At 41.6% G+C, this 18,454-nt stretch overlaps 1 protein-coding gene across 2 annotated transcripts in view; it reads left to right on the forward strand.

Moving 5' to 3' along the window:
• The window catches only part of CCDC40 (coiled-coil domain 40 molecular ruler complex subunit), a 188,852-nt gene that overhangs the window by 1,645 nt on the left and 168,753 nt on the right, over positions 1 to 18,454 (forward strand). For both annotated transcript variants that reach the window (XM_077459623.1, XM_077459625.1), the window contains exons 2-4: positions 8,745 to 8,808; positions 13,338 to 13,485; positions 18,067 to 18,248. In XM_077459623.1, coding sequence (XP_077315749.1) covers positions 8,745 to 8,808; positions 13,338 to 13,485; positions 18,067 to 18,248 — 394 coding nt within the window. The remainder of the gene's footprint in view (positions 1 to 8,744; positions 8,809 to 13,337; positions 13,486 to 18,066; positions 18,249 to 18,454) is intronic.

The following is an 18,454-nucleotide window of genomic DNA, read 5'->3' on the forward strand; positions in this document are numbered from 1 at the left end:
AAAAGCCTTTACAGTTAACCACTTTAGATTTACAGAGGAGGTCTAGTGCTAAAATTACTGCCCAAGATTTGACATTCACGGTGATATCTCACGTGTTGGACGATCGCTGTTTGTGTGTGTTTTTGGGCTGGTTCACTATGTGAACCCGCCCATGATGGTTATGACTAAGACCTTATAGGCTGAATTGCGTCAATTCATTTAATCAGTGTTTGTTTACTGTGGCTATTCAATAAAATGAAGAAATTTTAAGAGCAACAACCGGAGTGCGGATCATTTTTTCTACACCGCTCACATGCCGGTGAATCCACTGCGGATCCTGCATCTCACTCGACTCGCATGGAAGTTCACACTGTCATATGCAAACTGCTAGGAGTGTCAATACAATGTTAATGATATCCCCATTTCAGCTTGCATATCGCACTGCGAACTGACAGTTTGGACATGAATCGATGAACACCATGCAATCCGATTTTGGTGCGGACCACAAATAAAGGTCCTATGCAAGTTTGGTCCGAATGTGATGCAAATTCAGCTATACTATCTGTATGACTGAAATCGCATTGCATGGACATCACATTTGAGTTGCACTGCAGTGCCAATTACATGTGATGTAGCAAAGCACTCCGACGTGAACCGGGACTTTATTGTTACACCGTTGCTTACATTTTTTAATCACTTCTATTGCTGTTATAAGCAATGTAAACATCCCTTGTGACAGTAATAGGCAGTGACATGTACTCTTTATGCAGAGATCTGGGGTCTATAAGAACCCAAAATACCTCCTCTGCTCTTAAAAGAATTGAAGATGCCAAGATCTGTGTTTTTGAATGCTTTAGATTCTTTTTGAAAAAGTACGACGTTGACATCTGGGTAATCCAGAAGTGATGTCAGGTTATAACTTCCAGGTTACTATAGCCAAGAGCCGATCAAACCTGATCCCGGTGGGACGGGAGAGCCTGAGCAAGCCGTGGCAAGAGTGGGAGACATCCTCTTCTGCTGCTTGTAAAAGCAATTCAGCGACTAGTTAGCCACTAGGATTGCTTTGACAAGAGAGCCAGCTTTAAAAAATGGTACTGGGGTGATGCCAGCATCATCTCCCAGAACAACCACCCAAAGTCCAGTAACATCCAGGTACATCGCTGGTCTGGAACTGGTTAAACACATTTTTTTGGGGGGAAATTTATTTTTTTTGCATTTTATTGCACACAAGAATGACGTAATACCCATTGTTAGGTAACACACACACACACACACACACACACACACACACACACACATATATATATATATATATATATATATGTGTGTGTGTTATGCCAAGTAAATACGAACCTAGCGTGTCACACTTTAAAATTGCATACGCCTGTGGAACGGTGCCAAACTACCGTACCTAAAAATCTCCATAGGCTTTAAAAGCTTTTATAGGTTACCAGTTTAGAGTTACACAGGAGGTCTGGTGCTAGAATTATTGCTCTTGCTCAAACATTGGCGATACCTTACATATGCGCGGCAATCGCTGTTTACATATGTGGGACTTGTGTATTTATTCGCCTTTGCGCAAATGAATATTTACTGTCTCTTGCATTTTCTTTTAATGTCATTTTTTTTCGTTTCCCAAGGGATGGACATCTTTTGTGAAAGCTTGGTCAGTGACAGGTTCTCTTTACTGAGACATCTGGAGTCTACAAGGGGGTGCTGATAAGTACTGAGCCTTACCCAGAAAAATTGAGCGAGGAAGCTGTAAACTTCAGGGTGTACTGGCCAATTTGTCTATATTCAATGGTGCAAAAAAATTATTTTAACTTCTCTTTCTTTTTAATGTCCAAAGTGAACATGGCAGCACCTTGAGAAATTTTCAGCGTGGAAGAGCATAGGATCATTGCCTTCTCCAAGGGAAAGGTGCGAAGCAGATCCATGATGAAATGTCACAAACTTTGGGTGACAGTGATCCTTCATTTGCAACATTGGGCCGTCAATTTTAAAACTGTCCATTTCGGTGTTGGAAGTGATAAATCCAGTGGAAGGCCTGTTTCTGTCTCTGTGCCTGCAAAGGTTAAACGTTTTGGGATCCACTTTGCTGCAAGCTTTCTCATTTCAAAGTCGTGGAAAATGGCACCAACTCTCTCACGTGATATTCACAGATATGTAGCAATACTTTTGGCTGATATTCGGTGGTCCTCCATGATCGTGCCATTATTATTATTATTATACAGGATTTATATAGCACCAACAGTTTGCGCAGCGCTTTACCACATGAGGGCAGACAGTACACTTACAATACAAATCAATACAGGAGGGATCAGAGGGCCCTGCTCGTTAGAGCTTACAATCTAGAAGGGAGCCATGGATGGCTTTCATATTTGTAGGCACAGAGACAGAAACAGGCCTTCCACTGGGTTTCTCACTTTCAACACCAAAATGGAGTTTTAAAAATTTCAACCCAACATTTAACTGTTGCATATGAAGGGTCACTGTCACACAAAGTTTGTGACATTTCAGTAGGGATCTGCTTCTCACCTTTCCCTTGGAGAAACAGGAACTTGATTATGGTCCTATGCTCTTCCACATTGAATTTTTCTTGAGGTGCTGCTATGTTGACTCTGGGCCTAAAAGGAAAGATACGTTAAAATCATAGGTAGTTTTGTTTTTGCACCATTGAATATTGACAAATTGCCCAGTAAACCCTGCAATTTACAGCTTCGCTCAATTTTTTCTGGGTGAGGCTCAGTATTTATCAGCACCCCCTTGTGTTAGACTCCAAATATCTCCTCTGCCTTTAAAAGCATCTACTCAAATTGGGATCGGTTTAATCAGATGCTTTCACAAGCCAATAATGGCCTTGTTTATATCACAGCGACACCAGAAGTGACAAAATCCTTGTGTTTCTCATACCATAAAGATGATCGAACACCCTCCTGCCACATGTAAAAGCAATCCAGTTGTTATTTACCATTTTTCCATAAAAGTGCATCACCAGCTGAAAAAAAAAGATACTGGAATAATGCCTGTAGCTACAGCCATCTTCCAGCTACAACTACTGAAAGTTCAGGAGTAGGGATGAGCTTCGAGTTCGAGTCGAACTCATGTTCTACTCGAACATTGCCTGTTCGCCTGTTCAGCGAACAGTGAACAATTTGGGCTGTTCGCAGCAAATTCGAAAAGCCGGAACACCCTATACAAGTCTATGGGAGAAATCTAAAGTGCTAATTTTAAAGGGTAATATGCAGGTTACTGTCCTAAAAAGTGTTTGGGGACCGGGTCCTGCCCCAGGGGACATGGATCAATGCAAAACAAAGTTTTAAAAACGGCAGTTTTTCCAGGAGCAGTGATTTTAATAATGATTAAAGTGAAACGATAAAAGTGTAATATTCCTTTAAATTTCGTAGCTGGGGGGTGTGTATAGTATGCCTGTGAATGGGCGCATGTTTCTGGTGCTTAGAACTGTCCCTGCACAAAGTGTCATTTGTGCAGGAAAAAAAGTCTTTTAAAATCACTTGCGGCTAAATTGTCGGCTCCCCGTAATACAGAGAACACTCAATGAGTGTTCTCTGCATTAGCCGACAATTCATTCATTCATTGATTTAAAAAAAAAAAAACGTGGGGGTTCCCCTAAATTCAATTACCAGGCCCTTCAGGTCTGACATGGATATTAAGGGGAACCCCGTGTCAAATTTTTTAAAAAATTGACGTGGGGTCCCCCTAAATATCCATACCAGACCCTTCAGGTCTGATATGGATATTAAGGGGAACCCCGCATCAAATTTTAAAAAAAATTTACGTGGGGGTCCCCCTAAAAATCCATACCAGACCCTTTATCCGAGCACGCAACCTGGCAGGCCGCAGGAAAAGAGGGGGGGCGAGAGAGCGCCCCCCCTCCCTCCTGAACCGTACCAGGCCACATACCCTCAACATTGGGAGGATACTTTGGGGGTCTGTGACCCCTCAAAGCACCTTGTCCCCATGTTGATGAGGACAAGGACCTCATCCTCACAACCCTGGCCGGTGGTTGTGAGGGTCTGCGGGCGGGGGGCTTATCAGAATCTGGAAGCCCCCTTTAACAAGGGGACCCCCAGATCCCGGCCCCCCCCTGTTTGAAATGGTAGGGGGGTACAAAAGTACCCCTACCATTTCACAAAGAAAGTGTCAAAATGGTTAAATAAGACAAACACACTTTTGAAAAATTCCTTTATTAAAAATAAAAAAAATAAAAAAAAGATTCCAGCGGTCGACGAATCTCCGGGGTCCAGCGATGGCTGATCATATCCAGCGACGGGGGATCTCTCAGTCCAGCGTTGTCCATACATCCTTCTTCTGTCTCCACTGCAGAGACTGCGGAGATCCCAGCGCTGATGTTTCTTATATTAGGAGGGCGGGGCCACTCGTCACCTGACCCCGCCCCCTCTGACGCTGGTGAAGGGAGCCAGGGGTTCCCCAGTGACGTGTGGGTGAACCCGCCCCCTCTGATGTAACGCAGGTTTCCGTTACATCAGAGGGGGGGTCACCCACACGTCACTGGGGAACCCCTGGCTCCCTTCACCAGCGTCACAGGGGGCGGGGTCAGGTGACGAGTGGCCCCACCCTCCTAATATAAGAAACACCAGCGCTGGGATCTCCGCAGTGTCTCCGCAATGGAGACAGAAGAAGGATGTATGGACAGCGCTGGACTGAGAGATCCCCCGTCGCTGGATATGATCATCCATCGCTGGACCCCGGAGATTCGTCGCTGGATAGCAAGAGTGGATTAGCACCGCTGGAATCTTTTTTTTTTTTTTTTTTTTTTTTTTTTTTTTTTAATAAAGGAAGTTTTCAAAAGCGTGTTTGTCTTATTTAACCATTTTGACACTTTCTTTGTGAAATGGTAGGGGTACTTTTGTACCCCCTTACCATTTCAAACAGGGGGGGCCGGGATCTGGGGGTCCCCTTGTTAAAGGGGGCTTCCAGATTCTGATAAGCCCCCCGCCCGCAGACCCTCACAACCACCGGCCAGGGTTGTGAGGATGAGGCCCTTGTCCTCATCAACATGGGGACAAGGTGCTTTGAGGGGTCACAGACCCCCAAAGCATCCTCCCAATGTTGAGGGTATGTGGCCTGGTACGGTTCAGGAGGGAGGGGGGGCCGCTCTCTCGTCCCCCCTCTTTTCCTGCGGCCTGCCAGGTTGTGTGCTCGGATAAATGGTCTGGTATGGATTTTTAGGGGGACCCCCACGTCAATTTTTATTTTTTTTTGATGCGGGGTTCCCCTTAATATCCATGTCAGACCTGAAGGGCCTGGTAATTGAATTTAGGGGAACCCCCACGCTTTTTTTATTTATTATTTTTTTTTTTTTATCAATGAATGAATGAATTGTCGGCTAATACAGAGAACACTCATTGAATGTTCTCTTTATTACGGGAGCCGACAATTTAGCCGCAAGTGATTTTAAAAGACTTTTTTTCCTGCACAAATGACACTTTGTGCAGGGACAGTTCTAAGCACCAGAAACATGCGCCCCTTCACAGGCATACTATACACACCCCCCAGCTACAAAATTTAAAGGAATATTACACTTTTATTGTTTCACTTTAATCATTATTAAAATCACTGCTCCTGAAAAAACGTCCGTTTTTAAAACTTTTTTTTGCATTGATCCATGTCCCCTGGGGCAGGACCCAGGTCCCCAAACACTTTTTAGGACAGTAACTTGCATATTACCCTTTAAAATGAGCACTTTAGATTGTGAACGTTCGAGTCCCATAGACTTTAATAGGGTTCTAAAGTTCACACGAAGTTTAGGTCTGTTCGCAGGGGGGTGTTCGGCTCATCCCTATTCAGGAGGTCGGAGGACGTCAGATGATGTCCTTCGGGCTGGAAGTGGTTACGATCATGCCGCAGCAGTATGAGTTTTGGCATGCAAGAAACCACACCACGTTTTCCAATGCGTGGCGGTGTCTTTAAAAATGAATGGCTGAAGAGTAGTGGGTTTTGTCTACACGTCGGGAGCATTGTGTGTTTTTGCAAGTATTCCTGACCCACACAATTGTGAACCTAGGCTAAGAGACTGTTCACACCAGAACGCTGTGCTGGAAAGATGTGTTTTTGTTCAAAAGGGTGGCATTGATATTGGTGGCTGGTCTCCTTCCAGTTAATGATGGAAACCACTTGTAAAATGTTCAGGAGCTCATGAGAATTATTATTATTATTATTGTTATTATAAAGGATGTTACAAGGCGGCATAAAAACACAGAAAAAAAACTATTTCATAAAAAAAGATAATTTTTTTTTAACCACTTGAAGACCAGGCTTTCTCTGACAGTTTTTACATGTAAAATGCTGGAAAATTACTTAGAACCCACAAACACTATATATATATATATATATATATATATATATATATATATATATATATATATATATATATATATATATATATATATATATATATATATATATATATATATATATATATATATATATATATATAATTTTTTTTTTTTTTTAAAGCAAAAGTCCTAAAGAATAAAATGTTGGGTTTGCAATTTTCTATGTCACGCGGTATTTGCGCAGCAGTTTTTCAAACTCAGTTTTTTGTTTTGCAAAAGTACACTTTTTATAATCTTCTGCACAAAAATACAATTTAATACCCGATTGTTTGTTTGATAAAATTTAAAGGTAATGTTATGGCACGTAAACAGATGTTAAACATGTCACGCTTTAAAATAGAGCATAACCGTGTAAGGCAATAAACAATATGAATTTCGTTATACAACGTTTTTAAAGACAGACGCATTATGTAAAAAACAAAACAAAAAAACAACATTTTTTTTCTTTAATTTTCCAAAAATTACAACTTCAAAAAACTAGTCATGCCTCTTACTAAATACCTTGGACAATTTCCAAAAAGGGGTAATTTGGGGGATATATGTCCTGTCCTAGCATTTTCAAGCCTCAAGATATGAAAGACTGTCATTACATCAGGATTGATCGATTTTCAGATACACACCATGGTTTGTGGACTCCAGACTAAATAATATACACTGATTTTGGGTTATTTTCACGGAAATGTAGCAGTATAAATGTTGGCCTAAATTTATGAAGAAATATTATTTGCAAAAAAATGAATATAAGGAACAAACAAAAACACTGTTTTTTTTTTTTCTTTTACATTTTCTGTACTTTTCATTTATTTTGCAAATAATGATAAAAACAGCGGTGATTAAATAACACAGAAAGAAATCTCTATTTGTGTGAAAAAAAAGATACAAATTTCTCCATCTTGCCTTCACCCAAAGCCAATGGACACCGCTGGATTCCTGGAGTGTCCTTATATTAAAGTCAGGAGCTACAGTATTTGTAGCTGCTGACTTTTTTTTCCCCCAGACTGGAACTCCGCTTTAATAAGAAGCTCTTTTCAGGAGCTGCAGCTACTCAAGATTCTTCAACACTTAAAAACACTTCCAATATCGTCTGCAGGAATGTTCTAATTCATTTTTGAAAGCTGAGTAACTTTAAACCTTTTTTTCCAAGAGAAAAAACTGTTTCTGCAACTGCTTAAAGCAGAACTAGTTGTAAACCCTCCTATTGTTTAAGCTGTCATTTTATTCTCTGTGTGATCTGCAGTTGCCATGGCGCTGCACATGTGTTTTGTTATAACGCGTGACAGTTGATGGCTTGACAGTTTGGTTGAGAGCATAAGCAGCCATGACAGTTATCATTCACAATATGCTTTGAATGTAACTGTTTTGGGAAACTGTTTAATGGGTTTGGTTCTGATTTAAAGCCCCACAGGATAATTCACAACACATTAGTCTAAATGGAGGGATTTAGTGCATAACAGTAAAGTGCTTATATTGTATATAATGAACCAAAGCGTCACACAATATGCAAAAAAGACATTCTTAGATATCTATCAAATACTAATGAATGATAATATATTAAATGTTAAATTGTACCCCGTGATGAAAAATAATAAATGTGAAAACAAGTAAAATGCAGGATAAAAATAAAAATAAAAAATGAAAAAATAAGACACCGCCGTTGTATTTAAAATGACAAGTGCATAATGTTAAATTACACATACAAGTGATGCAAATGCTTTAAAACCAGCGTCCATAACTAGCAGTGCTGAAAAATGTGAAAAGAGGTCCAAAAGTGCCAAGTGCAAATATTCCTTGGGGGGGGGTAAAAACCCAGTGCGATATCCGTGCAACAGGTGAATCTTGCACTCACCGACTTCCCTGCTCCTGCAGGGGTAAAAGCACCTCCACAGTATTAGCCACTGTGTTGCTATACACTGGTCCAGGAATTTCTGTTATATGCCAATCCCAAAACAGCTGTTTCTCATCTCAGGGATATGTTGTTTTCAATGAATATGAGGAAAGAAAACTGCCCATAGTGTAATAAAGTAGCAGGCAATATTTATTGGTAAAGTAAAAGAACTTACTCACAAAGGTAAAATTAAAAAGCGCAGTCTACAGATATCTCCGGGTACTGCCGCTTGAAGGAAGAGTCTGTGTACGTCCTAGGCCATGCCCTACGCGTTTCGTCATACGACATCCTCTGGAGCCCATGACTCGCAATTGTCAGTTAAAGTGACGCAGTGCCAAAACGCAAAAAGGGGTCTGGTCCTTTGGCTGCAAATTGGTCCAGGGAGTGGTTAAAAAAGAAATTTGTAATTGAATGCTAGCATTCAAAATATAACCGCATAGTTATCAGAATACACCATTTTACACAATAGATATCCTTTAACATGTCATTTATTTGTATAGCCCTAGGTCTGATATGGAACATGTTGATGATACAGAGAAGGATCTTCAAGTGTCAAGTGGCGAGGTAAGAGAAGGTAGAGACTCACAAGGGGAATGCCTTTTCTGAAAATGGAAACCATAACATTCTATAGAAAGATGATCTGCACCAAGAGTTGCTCTTAAAAAAAATCTTTGAGCCTTTTGAGGCCTTAGTCATAACTGAATAAAGATGAAGGTTTTTTAAGAGCATCTCTTGGTGTGTGGATCATCTATATATATATATATATATATATATATATATATATATATATATATAATTATACTCAGTGAAACGGCTGTGGATAAATCACAACATTCTACATTTACATATGCAGTCCATGTTGAGCAGCTAAGCGAGTGTCGTCTTGCTTTGTGCTTGTGAGCGGTTGGAATATCTGATATCTATATTCAGACTTAGGAAGCGGTATACTGACAGAAGCACTCAATCGGAGTGTGGGATCGGTTCCGTCACAATGCCCATCTGAAATAGATTGAAAACAGCAAGTAGCAATTATATCATGGGGAAAAAAGGCTGCTCCATCCCCAATAGACTATTAGAAAGATACAGTATCTCACAAAAGTGAGTACACCCCTCACATTTTTGTAACTATTTTATTATATCTTTTCATGTGACAACACTAAAGAAATGACACTTTGCTACAATGTAAAGTAGTGAGTGTACAGCTTGTATAACAGTTTACGTTTTCTGTCCCCTCAAAATAACTCAACACACAGCCATTAATGTCTAAACCACTGGCAACAAAAGTGAGTACACCCCTAAGTGAAAATGTCCAAATTGGGCCCAATTAGCCATTTTCCCACCCCAATGTCATGTGACTCGTTAGTATTACAAGGTCTCAGGACTCAATGGGGAGCAGGTGTGTTAAATTTGGTGTGATTGCTCTCACTCTATCTCATACTGGTCACTGGAAGTTCAGCATGGCACCTCATGGCAAAGAACTCTCTGAGGATCTAAAAAAAATTATTGTTGCTCTACATAAAGATGGCCTAGGCTATGAAAAGTATTGCCAAGACCCTGAAACTGAGCTGCAGCATGGTAGCCAAGACCATACCGCGGTTTACCAGGACAGGTTCCACTCAGAACATGCCTCTAAAGGTGATGCACAAAAAATCCTGCAAACAGTTTGCTGAAGACAAGCAGACTAAGCACAGGCATTACTGGAACCATATCCTGTGGTCTGATGAGACCAAGATAAACTTATCTGGTTCCGATGGTGTCAAGTGTTTGTGGTGGCAACCAGGGGAGGAGTACAAAGACAAGTGTGTCTTGCCTACAGTCAAGCATGGTGATTGGAGTGTCGTGGTCAGGTGCTGCATGAGTGCTGCCAGCACTGGAGAGCTACACTTCATTGGGGGAACCATGAATGCCCACATTTACTGTGACATACTGAAGCAGAGCATGAGCCCCTCCCATCAGAGACTGGGCCGCAGGGCAGTATTCCAACATCATAACGAACCCAAACACACCCCCAAGATGACCACTGCCTTGCAAAAGAAGCTGAGGTTAAATATGATGGACCGGCCAAGCATGTCTCCAGACCTATAGCCTATTAAGCATCTATAGGGCATCATCAAATGAAAAGTGAAGGAGCGCAAGGTCTCTAACATCCACCAGCTCTGTGATGTCCTCATGGAAGACTGGAAGAGGACTGTGAAGCTCTGGTGAACTCCATGCCCAAGGGGATTAAGGCAGTGCTGGAAAATAATGGTGGCCGCACAAAATATTGACACTTTGGGCCCAATTTGGACATTTTCCCTTAGGGGTGTACTCACTTTTGTTGCCAGCGGTTTAGACATTAATGGCTGTGTGTTGAGTTATTTTGAGGGGACAGCAAATTTACACTGTTATACAAGCTGTACACTCACTACTTTACATTGTAACAAAGTGTAATTTCTTCAGTGTTGTCATATGAAAAGATATAATAAAAAATATACAAAAATGTGAGGGGTGTACTCACTTTTGTGAGATACTGTAAGTTTATGTGTGTGTATATGTCTGTATGTTAATTTTAATCCTGAACCCTAATCCTATACGACCATAACAGCCTTTTTAGGACTTGTTAAAAATAGCAGCAAGGAACACCTCTCCTCTGAAAAGCTATTTATGCTCTGTTTCTTTTTCAGAGGCATTTAACAGGCAGTGAGGAGACAATATGTCACCTCCTTGCCGCCTGTGTTAACCCTTGAAAGTGATGTTAAAGGCTAATTTAAAAATAAAATAAACAAACTTGTCATACTTGCCTGTTTTGTGAAGTGGTTTTGCACAGAGCAGCCCCAAGCCTCCTCCTTTCAGGTTCCCTGCCGGCACTCCTGGCTCCTCCTCTTCAGCCAGTGCCCCCAATAGCAAGCTACTGGCTCTGGGGGCACTGGTGCTTGCTAGCTCCCGAGCCCCACTCTATGAATCCAGAAGACACATACAGATGCAGCTCCTAATTGGCTCACTGCCTGTGATTGACAGTAGCAAGAGCCAATGTCTCAGCCAATGAAGAATGAGAGACCCGGGAGAAACTCAGCTCTCTTGCACATCGCTGGTTCGAGAAGGGGCTCAGGTGAGTATTAGGCTGGACTCGGGGGCCGCTGCTCACAGAAGGTTTTTTACCTTCATGCATAGAATGCATGGAGGTAAAAAGTCTTGAGCCTTTAAAACCATTTTGAAGTGGTTGTAAACATCAGACATGAAATATGAACAAAAAAAGCATATCCCTCTATAGTGTGTACTTGTCTTAATCCAGAGGACTAAGTGTCACTTTTGTCTGCTGCCTCATTTCTCTACTAACAGCATAAGTCACTTCTGACAAGGCTTCCTGACACCAAGAGAAAAATGGTTACAGGGGAGGGAACTCCAGCTGATTGACAGCCTCAGCTCCTGTTCCTGCAGCCTGTGCGAAAGGGGGGGGGGGGGGGGAGGGGGGGTTGTGTTCTTTTCCCTCAAATGATCTCTCTGAGCTCTTCTCACAGATGTAACGTAACTTCAGCTCTCCGCCACCTGCTTTTCAGAAATGGGAGATCTTGTGTAAATTCCACACTTTAAATGGATATAGGGGAAAGACTGCTGTAGATAAATAAGTACAACTTATGTAGGAGGATTTGGTTCATCTCTGTGTTTCACCTGAGACCAGTCACTTCACTGGGTATTTGTAAGGGTATTTACAATCACTTTAAATGCTGCACCCGCATACAATGCATGTGGTTTTGGGGCAGTAGCAGCGCGGCCTTATTAACCTGAATGAATCGCATTTGCCACGCAGTAGTGTCCACCAAATGTGACAAGGGCATAATTGCTGAATATATAACAGCTAAAGAGGGAGAAGTTGTATCTGTATAATGGTTGTTTGAAGCTATTATGTATTAAATATCATTACGTCATTAAATATACAGTATTTTAAGTGCGCCCAGTGCTTGCATCACTCCTGCTGTCAACTTTTTATAATCCCCAGCAACAATCGGCCTGGGGGAAGTAGGGTGGGCATTAGGAGTGCTACAGTGCACATATTCTGACAGGGTGAGACAGCAGAATAGAGGGACTACATCAGGGGTCTCCAAATTTTCTAAACAAATGGTTAGTTTACTGTCCTTCAGACTTTAGGGGGGGGGGGGGCTGGACTGTGGCTATCGGGAGTACAAAATGTCCCAGCGTCAGTAGGAGTAAACAATCCCCCATCATTGATGTCAGTAGGAGGAATTATGCCCCATCGTTGGTGTCATTGGGTCCCATCATTGGTGTCACTGGGAGGAATTATGCCCCATCGTTGGTGTGATTGGATCCCATCATTGGTGTCAGTTGGAGGAATTGTACCCAATCATTGGTGTCATTGGGCCCCATTGTTGGTGTAATTAGGAGGAATTGTGCCCCATCATTGGTGTCAGTGAACAAAAATAGCACCCTAAGGGCAGGATAAAAGCAAGCAAAGGGCCACATCATGCCCCGGGGTTGCAGTTTTGAGACCACTGGGCTACACCATTAGTGCACTGATGCTTACATCATTGTCCAGTTAGCAGTGTTTTGACCAAGCAATTCTTCTGCTGCAGTGGAAGTTGAGGATCTAGTGATGCTGTCTGGGTTTGCATAAAATTTTGAATTCTTTGGCAGTTTAGCCGCTTGCCTTGAGCTCAGCATTAAAGTGGAAGTAAATCCATTGATTTAAACCGTTTCAAAAAACGGCATGCCGGGAATGCTAACTGCACATTGGCTGTGCTCTCAACCAAACTGTCAAACCACCCAATGGCTGGTGTCATAACGGATCACATGTGCAGCACCATGGCAGCTGAAGATTAAACAGAGGCAAAGATGGCAGCTTCTGTGGATGAAAAATGATAGGAGAGTTTATTTCCACTTTAAATAAACTCTTTTTTTTCCATGTTATAAAACATTAGTTGATTGGGTAATAGATGAGATGTTTTAAAGCTCCAGAGAAGGAGTTCAACATACTAACAGAAATTGGAGGAAGTATTAATTAAAGTGCAAGAGAAAAGCAAATTACATTTCATGGCTATAGCGCATATAACATATTTATTTCAATTCTACCCATATGTCCTTTGCAATTTTTCAAACAGACTTTGCAAGACAACCCTTCTACTCAGTCAACTGAAGAGACCATGACTCCAGTGGTAACAAGCACCCAGGCTATGGCATCCTCTACTTCTGCCACCAGTGAACAGAGGTCGGTTGTGTCCCAAGACATGGAGAACATATCAGAGCCAGGTATGCATATGGGGTGCACGAAAAAGCCATCCCATTTACAGTCCTATAATGGCTTTCTATTGTAAGTGATATTTCGAATCTGCCCTCACTTCACTTTTCTCGCCATTTGTACTGAGCCTGTTGGTTACTAAACATCTGCAATGTGTTTCGGTACGAATACAAATTTGGACAATTTTTGGTTATTCAGAGTGTGATGTATGTGAATCTCCAATTGAAATGGTAACGAATAGTAATGAATTTAGTTGAAATTAGTTTTGTTTATTTGTTTTCTAACAAATTCCACATTTTCAGAATTCAGATTAGTCGAAAAAATATAAATTTGAATTCTGTGTGAAGAATAGCTTGGTTGTTAAGCAGCATTCCGGGAAGTTGGCCGCTGCATCCTTAAAGGGCTAGTAAACCGCTTAGAGAAAAAAAAAAATGCACAAAAATGGCGCAATCTGCTAGTATGCATTGCACAGTATTCATAATGTGCATAGCATACTAGCCCATTATGAAATACTTCCCTTAAAACAAAGCCCCCCCGAAGGCCAGTCACAGCTGAGCGGGCTGACATGTTCCCCCGGCGTTTCTTCTGAGTTCGCGGGCTCCGATGCTGTGAGTGGCTGGAGCCACGATAACATCACTCCCTCAAATGCGCGTGGGCGCCCTCCGCTCTGGTAAGAAGCTCCTGAAGTCTTGGCACAATACCTTGGACCTTCAGAGTGCATGCAGAGATATTCATTTTACCTACAGGTAAGGCTCATTACCAAATCACCAAGCGGGCTATACAACCGCTTTAACAACCGATGACTCATCAGCTGTCAGCGGGCTTCCTCACTAACAGCTGAAATGTACTGTAAACAAATCCATGCTGGCAATATGAAAATCTTAAAAAAAAAATCTTTATCAGGCCCTTCAGGTCTGGTATGGATTCTAAGGGGAGTTTTTTTTTTAAGCGGAGTGGTGTCCCCCCCCCCCCCCAACCCATACCAGACCCTTATTATAGAATACAGCCCGATAAGTCGGGAAAGGGGGAGATTGGCGATTCCCCCCCCCCCTCCCCAAAGCACCCCCACCATAATGAGGCATGTGGCCTGTTATGGTTCAGGAGGGGGGGTGGGCGCTCACTTGTCCTCCCTTCCCCTTTCCTGGCCTGCCGGGTTTCATGCTCGGATAAGTGTCTGGTATTGATTTTGGGGTGAGCCATTTAGGAAAAGTGCCATAGGGGTTCCTCTTAAAATCCATACCAGACCCGAGGGGCCTGGTATGGATTAGGGGGGACCCAATGCTTTTTCTTTTCTTTCTTTTTTTTCAGAATTTTCTGTTCCTGGCATTGTTTTGTTTACATTTCTGATGGGTTTTACTTCCTTCCTTTGCCCCTGTAAACAAAAAGCATAATGTGCTAGTATGCATCGCACATTATGTGACACTTAACTGCAAATGATGCCAGCCCTGTCCCAGCTGCAGGCCGCATACATGTTCGCCCCTCTTCACTCCAGGGCCATGGACTCTGGCTCTGTGAATGGCTGGAGCCACGTGACTCCCGCGCAAGCTCCCGAGAGCCACCAGTCATGGAACTGAGCACACGTTTAGGAGATATTTACCTATAGGTAAGCCTTATTCAAGGCCAGTGATGGTGAACCTTGGCACCCCAGATGTTTTACAACTACATTTCCCATGATACTCCACTACACTGCAGAGTGCCAGAGCATCATGAGAAATGTAGTTCCAAAACATCTGGGGTGCCAAGGTTCATCACTTTTCTAGGCTTACCTATAGGTACAAGTTTCACAGAAAGGGTTTATAACCTCTTTAACTGGTTCCCGACCGGCGCACGATGATGTACGATGACAGAATGGCACGGCTGTGCAAATGGGTGTACCTGTACTAATGTAAACAAGCATTTCCCCGTTCTGCCTTGTGACACTGTCACTGATCACATCTCCCTGTAATCCAGAGCAGTGATTAGTTATGTGGTTAAAAAGGTAGTGGTGCGCTGTACTAAATATATAAAAGATGAGTGGGATAAGTGATATCTAATGGTGGTGTTAAAGCTGATCCTAAAAGAGGGGTCAATTAATATAAATAAAATAAATATAGCAAACCGAATAATATTGGAAAATATTGAGACTTATGTATAGACAAATAAAGCCATTCCTGACATAAAAGGGTGTTCCATAAAAAATAAAAATATAAAGATAATAATAAAAAGTAGATCCAAAATTGTGGGAAAAATGAACCTACGTGCTGGAAAATTATTGCTAATATCCAACGTGCAATCACAAAGTGAAAACAGTGCATGTACTCAGTCCACCAAATAAGCAGCACTGAGGATGTGAATAATCAACTAATAATAAAAGCAAAGAAGGTAAAGAAATACATATAATAATAAAAAGTTATATAAATCCACAAAAACTCAATGTCCAACAGAAGCAGAGTATATGGCTTTTAAGGTGCACAGTGTGACAATTATCTGTGTCCAAAAGTTTGGTGCTTGTAAACAACATTCAAAAAAGTGCTGTAAGTAGTGGGTATCCCGTGCAGCCCTGTGTGGTCGGTATATGGGTGTCCCCTTACCTTACTGCTGTAAGGTTACAGCGTGGGTGTATATATCTTTGTGGTCCTTGGTGGTCTTTCCCTTTAAGGTTTCCTATTGTGGTCCCCCAGGTCCTGGTTGGCATTTTTACCCTGCCTATTAAGGTCCCTTTAAGGATGGCCTAAGAATGCTCAGGATGGAAGGTCTCATCACAGTATCACATAGGGGGGTATAAACAAAGAGGAGGAATACCTCATGGTGTAGTATTTAAAAGTGTATATTTATTAGTTAAAATAAGGCAAACAGGTACTCACAAGCATAGAGGAATAAGCAAACAATGTATAAACGAGCGGCGAGCTCGATCAGCGTCACTTCCGGCAGCAGTCCCAGCAGTGTGTGATCAGTTATGTGTCACACACAGCCCCCCCACAGTTAGAATCACTCCCTAGGACACACGTAACCCCTACAGTGCCACCTAGTGTTAACCACTTCACTTTTAATCGCACTGATCGCTGTATAAATGTAAAAGGTCCCAAAATTGTGTCAAAATTGGCCGACATGTCCGCCATAATGTCGCAGTCATGATAAAAATCGATAATCGCCGCCATTACTAGTAAAAAAAAAAAAATGATTTATAAAAATATCAAAAAACTATCCCCTATTTTGTAGACACTAACTTTTGCGCAAACCAATCAGTAAACGCTTATTGCGATTTATTTATTTTCTTTACCAAAAATATGTAGAAGAATATGTATTGGCCTAAACTGAGTTAAAGCGCCGCAGTGCCGAATCGCAAAAAGTGCTCTGGTCTTTGGCCAGCCAAATGGTCCGGGGCTGATGTGGTTAACAACCAACTATTCTTCTCACAGAATTTTAATTGGCCGATCATTTTTCACCCGATCCGAGTTCGAATTGTTCCAAACATGGAATTCATTTGAAAATGAATAAAAGAAATGGAATTTAACGAAAACGTAACTAAACTAAATGTAGTCCAAAACAAAACTAAACTAATTTTGAAACAATATTAGTAACATAACGAATCTATCGGGAACAAAACACATTTTTTCATTCTGCACATGTCTATTGGTTACCCATAGAAAGTGAGGGGAAAGGAGAGTCTTCTTGTTAGTTATAAGGAGTGTAACATTAATTTGACCTTTTTTATCAATCTTTTGGGCCGATCTACTAAGTGTTAAATAACAGCAAATAAAATTAAGTGAAATACCGCATGCAGTAAATCAGATGTGAATGTTCAATTCACTAAGAATTTACCGTTAATCAATCAAATGTGCTATTTGTTCAATTTAGCAGTAATTACCACATTATTTAATTTACTGCAATGAGCTGGTTGCTAAGGAGCAGTCCGGTATTTGTCAAAATACAGCCTGGGGTTCTCTGGTTGCTAACCAACAGGTGGGAAGCCAGCCGCCGCATCCTTAACAACCAACTCATCAGCTGTCGGTGGCTATCCCGCTAACAGTGGATTGTAAAAAAAAAAAAAAAGCCAGACAATTAAAAAGTATGAAAAAAAAACAGTGTGGGATCCCCCCCCCCCCCCCCCAGTCCATACCAGGCCCTTCGGGTCTGGTATGGATTTTAAAGGGAACCCCACGCCAAAATAAAAAATAAAAAGCATGGGCCCACTCAAAATCCATAGCAGACCCTTATCCGAGCATGCAGCTTAGCAGATCAGGAAATGGGGGGAGGATGAGCAAGCATGTGATATTGCCAGCCAACCCCTAGTGGTAATTATCGCATGCTTTTTAATGCTCTGGTCCTTTTGTGAATTGGAATTAACAGCTTTTTATGTGGTATATACCAGAACTTTTTTTTTTTTCCTAAATACTGCATAATCTGTATTTTTTTGGTGAGTTTGGCTTAGTTTATCACATGCAATAATTTATGCAAATGAGTTATGTGATACCCTTATCACATCTGGTAAACATTAGTGAATCAACCCATTTGTCACATAAAAATATCCTGTATTGCTCAATAGCAAAGAATTCGTATTTTATAGTTTATTTGATAGCCTTTTTAGAATTTTTTTATTTATTTTTTCCCAGGTGACACAGGAGTTGTGACTTCCTCCCCATATGCTTCTGTGCATTCTTTCAGACAGTACTTGGATGATGGTGAACATGAGCAGGAACCTATTGACCCTCAGAAGGAAAACAATTCCACTGATGAGGAGGAAGTGGATGATGAAGATGAAGAATCAGAATTAGTGGTTTTGGATCCAAATCATGTAAGAATGTTAGACAACTTCCACAACCAGAGCAAACAAACCGCTATAAATATAAAATATACCGTTCATCTAGCAATCAATATTACGTGTAATCACTTTGACCCTGGGTTCACACTGATGCGATGCGGGAACCAGCGCAAATACATCACCGGTTCCCGCATTGCTCCTCTCCTGCGGGCAGTTCACACTGCCTCGTGCGAACCACT

This window comes from Lithobates pipiens, unplaced genomic scaffold (assembly GCF_037356315.1).
Source record: "Lithobates pipiens isolate NorthernLeopardFrog02 unplaced genomic scaffold, aLitPip1_a1.2 Scaffold_28, whole genome shotgun sequence".
Classification (NCBI taxonomy): domain Eukaryota; kingdom Metazoa; phylum Chordata; class Amphibia; order Anura; family Ranidae; genus Lithobates; species Lithobates pipiens.